Below are 15,899 nucleotides of genomic sequence, written 5' to 3'. Positions count from 1 at the left end.
TTAAAAACATTTGAAACGTGCCACAAATCCTATGTTGACAGTAGAACCCAGACTCTGAATCAGTAGATGCAGCTTCGGCAGGAAGACGCTGACGCTGACGCTGACGCACGCTATTGTTTTCTCGATATAGAGTTGCAATACATGTTGACAGGATTACTTTTAACAGAGTAGGAACACACCTAGAAAACTATTGTATTAAATGCCTTTGCCAGGCCAGGGATGAGTGGCCATGAGTGGAAATGATCTTTGGTAGTGAATAACAAGAAAAGATCTATGCTTTCATGTGTCACACGCTTTTAGTCCACATGCTGGGAATTGAAAGTGACAATTTCTTTTTTCATTCCACTGTAAATGGATACATTACAGTGCATTTAATGTGTTTAATAACATAATAACAAACTGAGCAAACTGTAGTGTATTATTTCAAAACATCACTTCTGAAATGATACAATACATACATAATATTTTTGAAAGAATCTCTCCAGAATTCTCAATATGGCTGCATTAATTTGATCAAATATATAGTAAAAACAGAAATATTGTCAAATATTCTTGAAATGTAATTAACTGTTTTCTATTTTAATATATATTAAATGTATTACACTTAAATGAGTTTTGATCTCACATGTGTCTCTGATCAATTAAAATGACCTCAGTGTAATGAAATAAGCCACGTCATTTATGCGTATCAAGATTCTTGATCGTATCAAGATCTGTGGGACAAAGGTTGTCTGGCCAGTCAAACATATACAAACATGTAAAGGAACTGTATTACAATTCAAGGGAAAATACTGATCAAAGCAGATACAAATCTCCGGCTGTTTTAGTTATAGTGGTTGTAAAGGGGTTTCATATGGCGTTGCTAAAATAGTTTTTTTTTTGTGGATTTGGTGTAATGCAATGTGTTTATGCAGTTTAAGGTTAAAAACACATTATTTTCCACATAATGTACATTATTGTTGCTCCTCTGTGCCCTGCCTTCTGAAACTCATTGATTTTTTACAAGGCTCATCATTCTGAAAAGCGAGGGGTACTCTGATTGGTCAGCTATCCAGTGCGTTGTGATTGGCCGAATACTTCAAGCGTATGATGGAAATGTTACACCCCTTACCATACTGTGATGCCGTCTCCAAGTGCGACAAGACAAAACCAATAAAACCCATTATAAACCAGTGTTAATTTCATTTAGAAAGATGACAACGAAAACTGAGACGTGACATTGATAAGCTAAAACTAACTTTACAGATCTTCTTTATGCACCAAGAGCTTGTAACACCCCAAAGAGAAAGGAACATTTGAAGAAAAAAAACATTCTCTGTTGTTAAGCTGAAGGTTAGTGGATTTGGTCAGTCTTGAATCTTGAGAGAATTCCTTGAGAGGATGGGGTCTTACCTGCCATAAGTCAAATATATTAAATCGTATAACATGACTGGAGAATATTTCTAATCATGACTGGAAACTGCTAAATTGGAAAGGCTAATATATAATCCAACCTGCACCCTTTTGAGGTTGTGTATCCTCACATGCTCTGTGTGAGTGGGCATGACAGAATTTCACTAGATGTACAGGTGCTGGTCATATAATTAGAATATCATCAAAAAGTTGATTTATTTCACTAATTCAATTCAAAAAGTTAAATTTGTAAATTATATTAATTCACTACACACAAACTGATATATTTCAAATGTTTATTTCATTTATTTTGATGATTATAACTGACAACTAAGGAAAATCTCAAATTCAGTATCTCACAAAGAAAGGATTTTTAGAAATCTTGGCCAACTGAAAAATATGAAAATGAAAAGTATGAGCAGCATATACAGCACTCAATACTTAGTTGGTGCTCCTTTTGCTTGAATTACTGCAGCAATGCGGCGTGGCATGGAGTCGATCAGTCTGTGGCACTGCTCAGGTGTTATGAGAGCCCAGGTTGCTCTGATAGTGGCCTTCAGCTCTTCTGCATTGTTGTGTCTGGCATAACGCATCTTCCTCTTCACAATACCCCATAAATTTTCTATGGGGTTAAGGTCAAGCGAGTTTGCTGGCCAATTAAGAACAGGGATACCATGGTCCTTAAACCAGGTACTGGTAACTCTGGCACTATGTGCAGATGCCAAGTCTGCATCTCCATAAAGTTGGTCAGCAGCAGTCAACTTCCTGGTATATGGCTGTGTTGACCTTGGACCTCAGAAAACACTTTACACTGGACCTCAAGCAATGTGGATTGTGTGCCTCTCCTCTCTTCCTCCAGAAACTGGCACCCTGATTCCCACAGGAAATGCTAAATTTACCTTCATCAGAGAACATAACTTTGGCACATAACCTAGGCACTTCTGACGCTGTCTGTTGTTCAAGAGTGGCTAGGCACAAGGAATGCGACAGCTGAAAAACATGTCTTGCATACATCTGTGCGTAGTGGTTCTTGAAGCACTGACTCCAGCTGCAGTCCACTCTTTGTGAATCTCCCCCACATTTTTTAATGGGTTTTGTTTTACAATCCTCTCCAGGGTGCAGTTATCCCCATTGCTTGTACTCTTTTTTTCTACCACATCTTTTCCTTCCTTTCACCTCTCTATATGCTTGGACACAGAGCTCTGTGAACAGCCAGCATATTTTACAATGACCTTTTGTGTCTTGCCCTCCTTGTGCAAGGTGTCAATGGTCGTCTTTTGGACAACTGTCAAGTCAGCAATCTTCCCCATGATTGTGTAGCCTACAGAACTAGACTGAGATACTATTTAAAGGCTGTGCAGGTGTTTTGAGTTAATTAGCTGATTACAGTGTGGCACCAGGTGTCTTCAATATTGAACCTATTCACAATATTCTAATTTTCTGAGATACTGAATTTGGGATTTTCCTTAGTTAAAAGAAATAAACATAATTTAAATATATCAGTCTGTGTGTAATTAATTAATATAATATACAAGTTTCACTTTTTGAATGGAATTAGTGAAATAAATAAAAAAATTTGTATGAATAATAAAAAAAACCTGTATTAGTAAAAGTAACATTTGGTGTAAACATACTTGGTTTGCAGTAATGCACACTGTATGACGCAAACAGGAATTGTATGTAAAATGCTTTTTTTTTTATGTGTTCATATAAAGTTGAACTTTAAACTTTGCAACAAGCACCTTCTTTGATATGAACACATTTGGTAATGATCAACCTTCTTCATAAAGTGCAAAGTTAAAACACTTTATGTTTGTGATCCTGTATCCTATAGTTTAACATACTGGCTGTATACTGGGTGTATATGATTATATAAATATATGTTGTAAATTACGAAATGTTTTATTTAGATATAAAATATAAAATTTATATAAACATAAAAACATTACATAAATAAAGAGGAAAAAGTATATATGTTTGCTAACAACTTTTGATCATACTGCATGCTATTTTCTCTAAAGTAAATAAACGTTATAATAGTGAGTGAAAGTATAATTAGGTTTGGTAATTGTTTTGTGCTAACTCAGGAGGGGTGACTGTTATCATCCAGTCAAAGAACGAAAATACAATTAGTAATACAATTAGTTTGAAAAGCCTTAAGAGCTCAGGTGGATTTTTATTCTGCCGTGACGACATCACTGACTCAATCTAGCTGCTCATGTAACATACCTAAACACATATATGTGTGTACATATACATACACTGCAGCTCAGTTTCCACGATCACAGGAAAATAAAGGAAATAATACAAATAATCTGCAGAATATTTGTCGTATTTCATACCTCTTATGGATTGAATCTTATGGATTGCAACTTCTCAACAGTTGGCAAGCGAAACATTTCAGTCATTTTTGCCTTGATACACACTGACTAATGAAACACTCTTTGCCGTATATAGACCAGCCATATGACTGACAGCTCACATGCTCGCCGCATTTAGACCGCAATAGAGGGGACAAGAATGGTGATGATGTCGCCCAGAAATATGAAGTTGCCTCTAGCGATGAATGTGACTGGACAGTTATTAATATCATTAGTGCTGGATTAGCTCTTTGGTTTTTCCCCACTTCAGTCCCTCTCCTGCCAGCGCTACTCATTACACTGCTAATCTCATCTCCCTCCAGTAATGACACATTCACTGTCTGCTGTTTACGGTCATTTTCGGAAATTATAGAGAAAAACAAAATCATCTGGAGCAGGGTGCAAAGGCATGGTTAATTCTCTGTGTGAAAAATGGCACGATTTGGGCTTTCAGGAAAGCACTTACACAGAGTAATGAGGCTACTGAAGGCGTTAATGAGTACGTGGGAATCATTTTGCTTTGAGGAGAATCAAGTAATCGCTTTTCTGAAAAGTATTTTAAGTTGCACACAGCATGTCGCCTACAAGACTAATCATTCTGGGTATGTTAATGGATGCTAAATTATGCTAACATAGTTACACCGGAAGATTATTTCTGATTGGGCCATATGGGGTGAGTGGGTGGGCCTTATTCACACACTTTAAATTCTCATAACAGATTCCCCTCATTTCACTGAGTCAAGACGGAAACCACGGCAATCCTGGTAACACGGAAACCAACAGTTATAGCACTGAGCAATAGGAGGTGGGTGGACAGGCTTCCTCTAAAAGTTCAGCAAAGATCAGGGAGTATCTAGTCGAATTAAAAAAATAAAAGAACGATTGCCTACATCCTCTTTTTATTTTGTCTTCTTCTGCAGACTTTCAAACAGACCCTCCATAGAAATAAATAACTTTTAAAAAGCAAATATACAGAACACATAGCAAAAATCATTTTTATAAAATGGATAGTTTATCAAAATATGAAAATTTTATCATCATTACATGAAAACAGGTCTGTGTTAAACCATCACTGTGCTTGTTTTACATATCCTAGACTCAATCCAGACAGTATAATCCATAGCCAGATTTACCATTGGGCCTGACTGGGCAGTCATGGGCCCAACTTTGCTCGTTTATTTTTGTTTGATTTGGGCAGTTATGCTAATCAGAAATTATTAGCCACATTTCCACTGTGCACACAAGGGCTAAACGGGCCAGCCTGGGCTAACAGTTTCCAACTACGACATTCAAGGCCTTAATCAAACAGCATAAACTGGTATTATGATTATTTCACATAGAAGAAGGACACACGTATTGAATCGCGACTGCGCTGATTAATTTGTCACCACATGGCTACTTTAAACAGCTCCATTAAGCCTTTAGCTCAAAAGAGCACACATTTAAAAAGATAATGATAAATTCTCATATGTTCACGCCTCATTTCTTTACAGAGGATGTTTCTATATTATATTAATGTTCCACTAAATTGTGCTTTCTGAAGAGTTTTGAGTGACATCACACATAATGGGGCAGAAATGTCATCAAAATTATTATAAAAAAACAAACAAATAAAAATAGCCATTTAATGAGTTTCTGTTTTTATAAATTTGCCTATAGGAGTTAGCCTATCACACAGAAAAGAACACATCCTGTTTATTGTATTAATAATGACTATTTAATATTAAATCTAAACTGTGTCTAGGATAGGCAGGTTGCACATTATTTGTACTTTATTTGAACTCAAAGCATATTTAAGTTTTTGTGTATTTTGTGTTACTACTCCATAATAATGTTCTAGTTGATGGCTTTTGTAGTGTATAGGTATAGGGCCCAAACATAACCTTAAAGACCAGGGGCCCCCGGCTCCTTAAGTCCTGGCCTGACTACATTCCCGCTCATACAACAGACACATTGGGATTAATTTATGGATTAGGAAAAACCATCTGCAGTCTTACAGTATTATTAGTACATCTGAATGTACTAGACGAAACAGAGACACCTGGTGGTCTTCAAGTTAAACTGCACTCTAAAGTCTTGAGTATCTGACTTGGCTTGAGGCCTATGTGATGTGATCACAGTGAACAAACTGTTTTATAGAATTTGTTAATTATAAAATTATGTTGTTTGTTGTATGGGGTGGTAGAACACATTGCTCGGTATTAACCAAAGCTCAGCATGATCAGAAGGTGAATACTGTATAGTTTAATGTAATCTATCTAATCCAGTCTTTAACATCTTGATTAGGCAAACAATGTCACCGTGAGGCCTGTGGACTACAATATACAATAAAAAATATTATATGCTATATCTGAATGTTGCTTGGCGTAGTACAAAATGTCATGGTTCCTAAATTTTCCATTTCAAAATTCCATACTTTTCCAGACTCAAATTTCCAAAACTCTCAGTAGATTTTCAGACCATATTAAACATAAATGGTTCTTGCAGCACTATTTTTAGCTTTCTATTTAGTATATAGCAGTCATCTGTTAATATTTTTATTTTCTCAGGGTTTTTTTTTCATTGATATTCTTGCATATATAGGCTACATAAAGACAGACAATTGCATGCAAACAAGAAAGTTATTGTGCCTTCGAGAAACTATTCACATGAGCATGGGGACATTTTGCATATACAGACTCCTTTGTACTTTTTTTTTTATTTCACTTTTTTAAAATAACTGTGTCCATTTAGAGGAAAATTTGTAGCTATTGCATTTTTGTTACTGAGGTTTTCCTACATAAACTAACAATCCCACCACACACAGACAGATGTTCAGCTGTAGGTCTGTCTACACCATTATACTGCTCTGCTTTGTTTAACACGGAACATTTTACTCATTAACTCCATCATTTGGTTTATATAGGCGTCTTTGTCCTTTTCCCGCAGCAGATGAGGTCAGCGTCTGCACTGTGAGACTGATAGCAGAAAGCAGCGGGTGTCTGGGGGATCAATCGCCGTTATTGTTGCAGTGTGTTCAGACAGTTTACTCACGCGCCGAGCCTCCGAGTAATTAACGGAACGTCAGTCATGTAAGAGTTTTTGTCTCGACATGTCGCTCTGAATCAAACGCCACTAATAAGATAAAAAAAAAACAATCAAACAATTGTAGCTCAGTACAGCAAGACCTGTTCTGCCTCGTTCTTCTCAGCAGTTATTATAATGCTCCTTCACATCAGAATCGAAAACTATATAGATAATTATAGCGACAGATCAGCATCCAACACCAACCGACCACAACCTTCTGTTTTCGCGCGCTTTTTATATGATTATAACGTCCTTATTCTCAGAAACTGAACAATTATTAAACTTTTTTTGCCTTAATTATAGCAGTGTAAACGGGCCTTTTTTGCAGTACCGGCCCCTGTCATATGGTATTTTAAACCATTCTTTAAAAATTATGCATTGATTATACTGATTTATTATTATTATTATTATTTAAAAAATTGTAGTGAACAAATGCAGTTTATTCACTGCAGCTGAAATATCTTTTGCCATATCATCAGTTCTTACATTTACAAAATAAATACAAATGATTAAAAAGCAAATGCCTGTATGACATGTTAAGAAGATGTAACCTAGTCTAGTCTTTCTCTTCAAGGTTTTTATTTTTTTATTTTTTATGATTTTATTCACATACTGCTTTTACACCAAGGAGCACTAGTGTCCACAAACCCAAGGTCGAAAAACATTGATTCAGCACAGAGGTTTTCAAACTGGAGTCCGGGGACCCCCAGGGACCCAACAAGTGGATGGCTGATCAGCATAAAATGTGAGAAAAGAAAAGGATTTTCATCAAATTTATATTTAGGGCTGAAAAAAAAACCTTAAAAACTTTAATTAATTATCGATATTCTGTTTCAACTCTGTAGTAAAGGTAGGCCTATACGTTATCTTGTTCAAAGTTAGCACCGGCAGACAAAAGAATCTCAAAATTGCTTGGATGGTTATCAGTTTTAAAAAGTGTCATCCTGTGCCCAACAATGTTGTTTGATATGTAGAAATATCTTCATGTAGCAGTGATTAGATTAGATGGTTTCAGCATCAGGTCAGCCTCTGATAGAAATCCTTTCATCTTTGTGCTGTTTGCTTCTTACACACTGTGCAGACATAACTGACACTATGATAATAGATCTGAAAGAGATGATGGAGTGCACAAAATACAAGTGATTGCGAGATTGGTTAAGAATGGCTTGTTTTTGATGACAGCAGTGGGAAACCTGAAACTACATTTAATGAGGAGATGAGTGAGGGGGAGATTATGTTTGTGTGCTCTTATTACATTTGGTTTCCACTGACAGTGATCAAATTCAGATGGACATTTCAATACCCAAACATATGAGTTCATAAAAAATGTTGTCTGAAACAAATATGAATCAAAGGCTTAATGTTTTTATATCACGATGATTATTATTATTATTATAAGTTTTGTTATGGTTTGTTCAGTTTACAGTTTATTTTATTTTTTTCAAGTTCTTTAAATTCATTCCAGTTGAAGGTAAACATGATTGTATTCAGTTGTTTCCAACACTAATAAATGCTTTTGTTTCCTCCAAAACAATACAGTTTCTTTGACTTGCACCCACTCACACAGAAAATGCCTAGACTAAACAATGGAAAACAACTCGCATAAACACACACATTCACACCGTCCTTTATCTTTATTACCTTTTGGTCTCTCATTCTTTCTCTTTCTCTCTCTCTCTCTCTCTCTCTCTCTCTCTCTCTCTCTCTCTCACACACACACACACACAAGACTGAAAGGTTATTTAGGCTAGTTTTAAGACAAACGTCAACTTGTAACAACTGCAGTCTCTAACACACACACACACACACACACACACACACACACACACACACACACGCACAAATTCTCGTGTCCAAGTTTTGTAAGTGCAACATTTGAAGAGTGACACTTTGCCTGATCGACTCTTCTGAAATATTACATTATTCCATCAGAAAAACAAACTCCTGAAAAAACCCAAAAGCACAAAAACCTACTTATTCTCAACCCAATGCCTTGAAATGACAACATGAAACAAATTAAATGGAGATTCAAATCTGTAAAGTATCATTCTGAGCATTCAAATTAGTGTTCATTCGTTCTGAAGTTGCTCTAGATCAGTGAAAACACAGCAGCCACAGTAATGGAATATAAAGCAGACGTAATGTTCCACAAAAATTGAAATGATTTTTCAGAGCAAAAGTGGAATGATACAATAAACGGCTTTATCAATATGTTAAAAACGGCCTGTAGGTGTCCATTATGACTCTACATTAGAAAACTTCTACCACACATCATCTCTGCTAAACCACATGCCATCACTATAGTTTAAGCAGTATTTGCTTGTCTCTAGGGCGAAAAGCGGTGCTGGTTGCTGCTATCATCATGAAGCCATGATATGATGTCTTTGCCATCATGATAAGGTGCCAGTCTAAAAGAGTTAGAACCTTCATTTTGAACCTTGTTGTAAAATGATTGATGCATACGCTGCCGTTTATCCCTTGAAAAGCTCGCAAGAATGCAATAACTATCTGCCCTGAAGCATTTGTTTGCTTGTATTACTCTTGGCAAAAGTGTCACCAGAACCATTGCCAGTAATTGCTGTTATTTCTTTTTGTGTGTGTTGTTCTGATTTCCAGCTGGACTCTAGTGCCTTTAGGTGTGTGTATAGATGAATAACTGTTGCCGTAGAAACAGATTATAACCACCAGACCCCTCAATTTCCATTTGGTCTTGCTGATCACCACTGAAAGAAGTCAAGTAGCAAGCAGCGATAAGTGGAACTGGTTCAAACTTGAAACGAACCAGCAAAAACTGGTTTGGAGTTCTTTCAAATCCAGCGGGAATCAGCATGGTCCGAACGAATGAGCAGAGGTCGTCCACAATGTCCACACATAAATAAATGCATGTGTTTTATGTACAGTGTCTGTGTAGGTGTCCACCTCCGGTTGAAGTCCATAAAGTCTGGAGGAGATTTTTCCAGCATCACTGAGCAAATCCACTTACACACTTGCACTCGCTCACTCACTCAAGCACCTTTTATCAAAAGGGAGAAGGAAAGAAAACAACAACAAAAAAAGCTATTTGGCTTCTGTTTGTCTCAATCTGTTTAATGCATTTGTGCTGGCACTTGTGCAAAATCACTTCTGTCTCAATTTTCTGCATCACATAACAACCATATCAGCCCCTGCCTTCATGTGCGACCACAATACATTCAAATAAGAATCAGATCTAATTGGAATTTAATGCTTTATAAATTGTCGTATTGTCAATAGAAAAGTCCAAATTTATTTGATTTCAAATCTGTGAGAACGGTTTCTATTACAGGCTTGTTTAAACTCATCAAATTAATATCGCAGTTCATCTTTGACAGCAATTACATGATCATCCAGCGGTTTTTTACTTCTCTCTGGCAACAGAAACACACAGAGAGAAATAAATACTTTTGCAATCGGATTAAACGGTGCTCCTGTTTGTTTGTTTTTTTCTGGATTCGAGTAACCTGAACTCCTCGATAGTTTCATTTCAGTTCTCATAAAACAGAATCTGAGATGCTTTTAAACTTTTAACCTGCCAATTCACAGATAATGGAGCCATCAAACCTTCAGACCGAAGTAAAGATCCGCTCCACCCCCGAGCACCGAAGGCGCCACACAAATGCATAAACACACACACACAATAAACAATCTGCACTATTGTAACTAAAAATGGCACAGTTCTCATTAAGGTGTATTAATTGTCTGCGTGACACGCAAAGTGTTTCACTGTTGTAAGACATGAAATCCACTGTTGAATTGTGGGCTGGTGCTTGACAATCCTAAAGCTGCTGCAGCATCAAGTGGTCCATTTCCAGTTTCTTTCCTAGTCTTTATCTGCAAATTTATCGGCCCTGGACCCTTCCTTCCCCCCACCCCACCCCACCCAAGGCCTCGTTGGTATGGCGACGGTTAAAAGGTGGATGCTAGGAGACCGAAAGGGCGATAAAGAAAAGTGATGCCACGGTTAGGAGAAGGCGATCTCTGGATGGACTGCTACCGCTGATGCTCTTCTCCAATTTCGGGACCTCTGGATTATCATAGTCATCTGGAATGAGACAGACAGAGCAAAATTAACAGCTAAGGTTGGACACTAATATCGCGTGTCTCACTAAGGTATAGAAAACCCTCTGACCAACTGAGGCCTAAGGGAAGGAGTTAAAAATAAAACGCAGTGACTAAGGCAGGTATGCACTGAAAGTGTCTGTGTTCATGTGCAGTTGTAGACAGGCTTCTTCGTGAACACAACAAACTAAAATGTAACTATTATCATGACAAGAGGAGTGTCTGATGTGCCCATATAATCTATGGAATTCTGCTACATCATCACAGGAGACGGTCAGCTAACATAACCGGTTTATAGGTGTCTGTGACTGTGAGCAGGTGTCTTCCAGCTCGCAAGTTCATACTGTAAACACACGTCTTCACTTACTGGTTACAGGGAATAGTATGTGACGCAAACTGTCTGCCACAAACATCTCCAGACACGCACAGTATGTCTGTGTGTTTTGACAGAATAATATGATGTTGTGACACACAGACAAAAGATATGACAGGTGTTCCAGACACGTCTGGAGTGCCAGTTTTCCATTTATCAACTTTTACGTGGATAACAGTAATTTAGATATTTACTTAATGAGTTTTAGTATTATAATTTTTATCTAAAATAATTTTATATAAAAAAAAAAAAAAATATATATATATATATTAAAAAAAAAAAAAAAAAAAAAAAATATATATATATATATATATATATATATATATATATATTTGTAATAATAATATATATATTTGTAATCTTGTGAATTGTTATTACAATTTAAAATAACAGTGTTTCTATTGTAATAGATCTTATAAATGTTTTTACATTTTTAAATCATTTTAATTTGCTGATTATTATTGGTGGTCATTCATTAATAATGGTTCTTATTATTAACATCATTATTATTATCATCAAAAACAAGTTGAAACATTTTCTTGTTGTTTATTCAGGATTCTTTGATTAACACAAAGCTCAATGAGCAGGATTTATTTGAAAGAGAAATCTTTTGTAACATAAAATGTGTCTTTACTGTCCCCCTATTTTTGTGGAAACCATGATAGTGTATCATGGTTTCCACAAAAATATTTATCAGCAAAAATGATTTTCAACATTGATAATAATAAGAAATGTATGAAACATTTTTGTTTAAATCTTCTTCAATAGTATTTATATAGTATAATATTTTTGCTTTTTACATTCTTTTTAAATAATATTTGATAGAGTAAAAATGTAAAAAGACTGAGCAATGTTTGATTGACAGGAGTCCTTGGATGGCAGGCAGGAGAGAGAAGCTGAGTGGGATGCTGGAATTCAACACTCATGACCCGGACGAACAGATGTTTCTAACTTGATAGTTTGCTTGAATCAGTACTGCCATGTCATGTGACATCAGCTGATCAGATGTAAGGGTTAAGTTATTTTTCTCCACTGGAGAATGGATTACAAAGAAATTTGATACGTTTGCCCTATCAATGACCCAAATGGGAAGTCAAATTTTACATTACAGAACACAAAGATCTCTGCATCTTATAGAATATCGCAGTAATATTTTACAATAAGGTTCAAATGGTTAACATAAGGTAACGCATTAGGTATCATTAAATAACGATGAACAAGACTTTTATAGCATTCATTAATCTAGGTTAATGTTCATAAATAACTGTTGTTCACTGTTAATTCAAGATGGTTTATAATATATTAGCTACTGCTATTTTGCTATTTAACATGAAATGTTGAAAATATATACACTTTTATTCAAAACTTTGGGCTCAGTAAGAGTTGATTTGATCAAAATTGATTGAAAATTGACAATAAAGACTTTTTCATCATTAAAACAATTATATTTCAAACTTTCGAACATTCTACTCAAATTATCCTGAAAAAAAAAAAAAAAATATATATATATATATATATATATATATGTGTCACAAAAATGTTAAGAAGCTCACAATTATTATTTAATATATGAAACATATATTACTACAGAAAACAGTTATAATAAAGAAAATGTATTTGTGACGAGTGGGGCGGGGCCGAGGGATGTGGGAACACGAGTGAGGCTGGTGGAGTGATTGGGAAATCCGCTACACCTGCGACCCACCACCGGTCTTGAGTCCCACAGAGGAGATGGAAGGATATAAAACTGAAGCGACGACAGTGAAGGACGAGAGAGGACCAGGCCTGGGCATTATTTTAGGTTTTGGTTTTATTTTGGTGCGCACCAGTCGTCCGTGAGGGGCTGGTGCGCTGTTTTGTGTTTATTTTGGATTAAAGTGTTATTTGATTGTCCGCCGGTTCCCGCCTCCTTCTTCACGATGACTAGGAAGGTTTTTATCATTACAGTATTGTTCATTGTTAGGTCAAGATATCCAACATGGAAATGTTTTTTTTTTTTTGTAAAAAACAAAACAAAAAAAAACCTATCAAGAGAATGGTATGAGCACAATGCCACACACATCTTCTTGCTCTGTGTTACTCCCCAATGGCCAAATAAAAACTGTCTTTGTGTTTATTGCATCTGTATTTGTGATTGCCAGTGTATTTGTGCGACTAATATGAATTCTGAATGCAGCGTGAAACTCGCTGCCATTAATGGGACTAACTGCTCCTGCAGATTTACAGAACTGACATTAAAAATCCTGCAAATGAGAATTTATGTTTCTAATGACTTCAGAATCCAATTTTATTTAAATTATTAAAAGAAAAAAAATGTTTATGCACTTAATTTAAAAGCACTTGCAACACTCTAGAGTTTCCTGTGGTGGTTTTGTGAGTATCTGTTGATTTGTTTGTAGTAGAAGTTTAGTGTACAATTTAGAAATTTCCATTGGTTCTTAAAGTTGCTCAGGGACAACAGTGAGCAAGGACGAGACTGTTTCTTTTGTCTATTGGACACAGATGTATGGAGCTGTATTGAGATGTGTGGATTCCTGAGACCCGGCTGGCCTCTTGCGGTTGTTCTCTTCCCCTCTCTGGCCTGTTTGAAAACTGAACCCCTGATCGGAGAAAGCGGGAAAGAGGCGGTACTCAGATTCCAGTTATTGGAAATCGTTGGGTGGCTCCGAACCAAAGACCACCCAAAACACATCCACATCCATCTGTCTCAAAACACACGCTCGGAAAAAAAAACACGAACAGATCGATACCTCTTTATTCCCTAAAAACACTTGAAGTCAAATCAATTTCTTTTCTCTCTTTAAAATGGTGCGGTCGTCGCTGTCCTTGAGTCGGGTTACGGCGGTGGGGAATCGCAAGATGTGACTGTAAGGCTGGGAACTGGAAGGCTAGTTCTGCCACCGCTAATCAGCGCTAACACTAGCCTCAGCGCTAATCAAGCTAACTATATTTAGGCAGCTCATGCTCCGTTTGCCTTTTAGCTCATGGCTTCATTAGTGTCACTCATTGCCTATAAGATGTGTGCTAGCAAATAACTGCTGTGTTTGTTTGGTGTACACCACGTGCACAGGAAAAGCAAATTAGAGTTGATCTCATAGGCATTTTTATTACATATTCAAATCACATGAAGTGGATTTGGCTTTTAACCTGGTACCCAATTTGATTTAAAACAATAAATAAGCTCTAACACGCACAGGCATGATTTATGAGCTTGCTGTGTAACTAGGAAAGAGGTGTGTGGATGCCACAGATCTGGGCACAGAAACCTTGGGTGTAAATGTCAGCTTAGTCAGTGATTTATATGCATATGTATAAGTGTTAGTGTGGTCCGTCTGGTGTGTGTGTAACTCACCGAGGTCATCGATTTTGATGTTAGGTCTTAGAGTGTAGTCTGGCTCTGTGGGCTGGGGCTCATCATCTGAATCAGATGCTGGAAGACATTAAAGGATAATCAGAACATACTCTCTCTGCAGGATCTTATACATGCTCTCAAAGGATTCGGACATTTCTTTGTAAGCTCCTCTAAGTCATCCGCAGGGGTGAGAAAGTGATGGTGGTAGTTAGTGTCCCCAGTTCAGGTTACGTACACCAAAAGAATGGGACATGAATCACGAAACAATGGCCAACTAGTCGACTACTTGTCTAACAGCTGACTTATTGGTGTCCCACAGAAAATTTGATAAAAAAATTTTGGACTATCAAAATGATGTGTCAGTATTATCTATTGATTGACTGATTGATTGATATAATCATTTTTAAATTTGGGAATTTCTTTGACACTTTTAAAGAAAATCATGAATAATTGTGATTGTTTTAATGTTTTGAATGCCATTAATTTTAACTATTTAGAAAATCTGCTTATATCGTTTTAAGAAGAAAAAAAACAAATAAATATTTTGTTCTTTGCAACATACTGTACACTCAAGAATAGTTTGGGTTTTAAAAAAAATCTGTTTTGAAACAATATGAATATTTATTTTAGTTACATATTGGGGAAAATTATACAGTTGAAGTTCATTTTTTTCCCTAATAGTTAACAAAAGCAAAGGGAAAAAGTAATTTGTTGTGGGACAAAAAACTATTTATTGTGAAAATAAAATAAATGTTTAAATTAAGGTCAAATTGAAATACAAATAAATTCATATTGAAACTGTTTCTCTAATAGTGATTCGGAAAAAATATATATATATATATATATATATATATGTATATATATATTTTTTTTTATAATTTACAGACAAGTTGCATGTTAAACTTCTTTATGAGTCCCAGCACACTCATTGTATTTTTTAAGACAGCTTAAAGTCCGACTTTTATTAATGCATCTCAAAACTACTACATTTTGTTTCTTACTTTTTTAGCTCAGTGGTTCTCAGTTTTGTTTTTAAAGGCCTCCCATGACTGCACATTTTATCTCTCTAATCTAACCCAACTGATTCAACTCATCAGCTCATTAGTATGTCATTTTTCATGTCTTTATAAATACATCAGCCCTGCTTCAGCCCTTTGAACTCAAGGCATTGGAGTTCAGACCTGACTGAGCAGGACTAACAGATTCGTCTTGACACAAGAACTCAGAGACTCCAAGAGAGAGGGCAGAGGTTAAGACAGCACACAGTGTGCTTTCTCTC

General features: G+C 36.2%; 2 protein-coding genes across 3 annotated transcripts in view; both read right to left on the bottom strand.

The window, feature by feature from the left end:
- Positions 1–15,899, bottom strand: part of LOC132102990 (protein S100-A1-like) — a 207,260-nt gene that overhangs the window by 82,531 nt on the left and 108,830 nt on the right. The gene's annotated exons all lie outside the window — the stretch shown is intronic.
- Positions 8,496–15,899, bottom strand: part of LOC132102984 (ephrin-A3-like) — a 54,621-nt gene continuing 47,217 nt past the window's right edge. The window contains exons 4-5 of one of the 2 annotated variants that reach the window (XM_059507760.1): positions 14,621–14,701; positions 8,496–10,878 (exon numbers count right to left, since the gene is read on the bottom strand). In XM_059507760.1, coding sequence (XP_059363743.1) covers positions 10,757–10,878; positions 14,621–14,701 — 203 coding nt within the window. In that variant the 3' untranslated portion in view covers positions 8,496–10,756. The remainder of the gene's footprint in view (positions 10,879–14,620; positions 14,702–15,899) is intronic. The other variant, XM_059507759.1, reaches the window with a different exon arrangement.

Source organism: Carassius carassius, chromosome 24 (assembly GCF_963082965.1).
Source record: "Carassius carassius chromosome 24, fCarCar2.1, whole genome shotgun sequence".
Taxonomy (NCBI): Eukaryota; Metazoa; Chordata; class Actinopteri; order Cypriniformes; family Cyprinidae; genus Carassius; species Carassius carassius.
The sequence above is the reverse complement of the archived record's forward strand: the minus strand, read 5'-3'. Positions and strand labels throughout refer to the sequence as shown.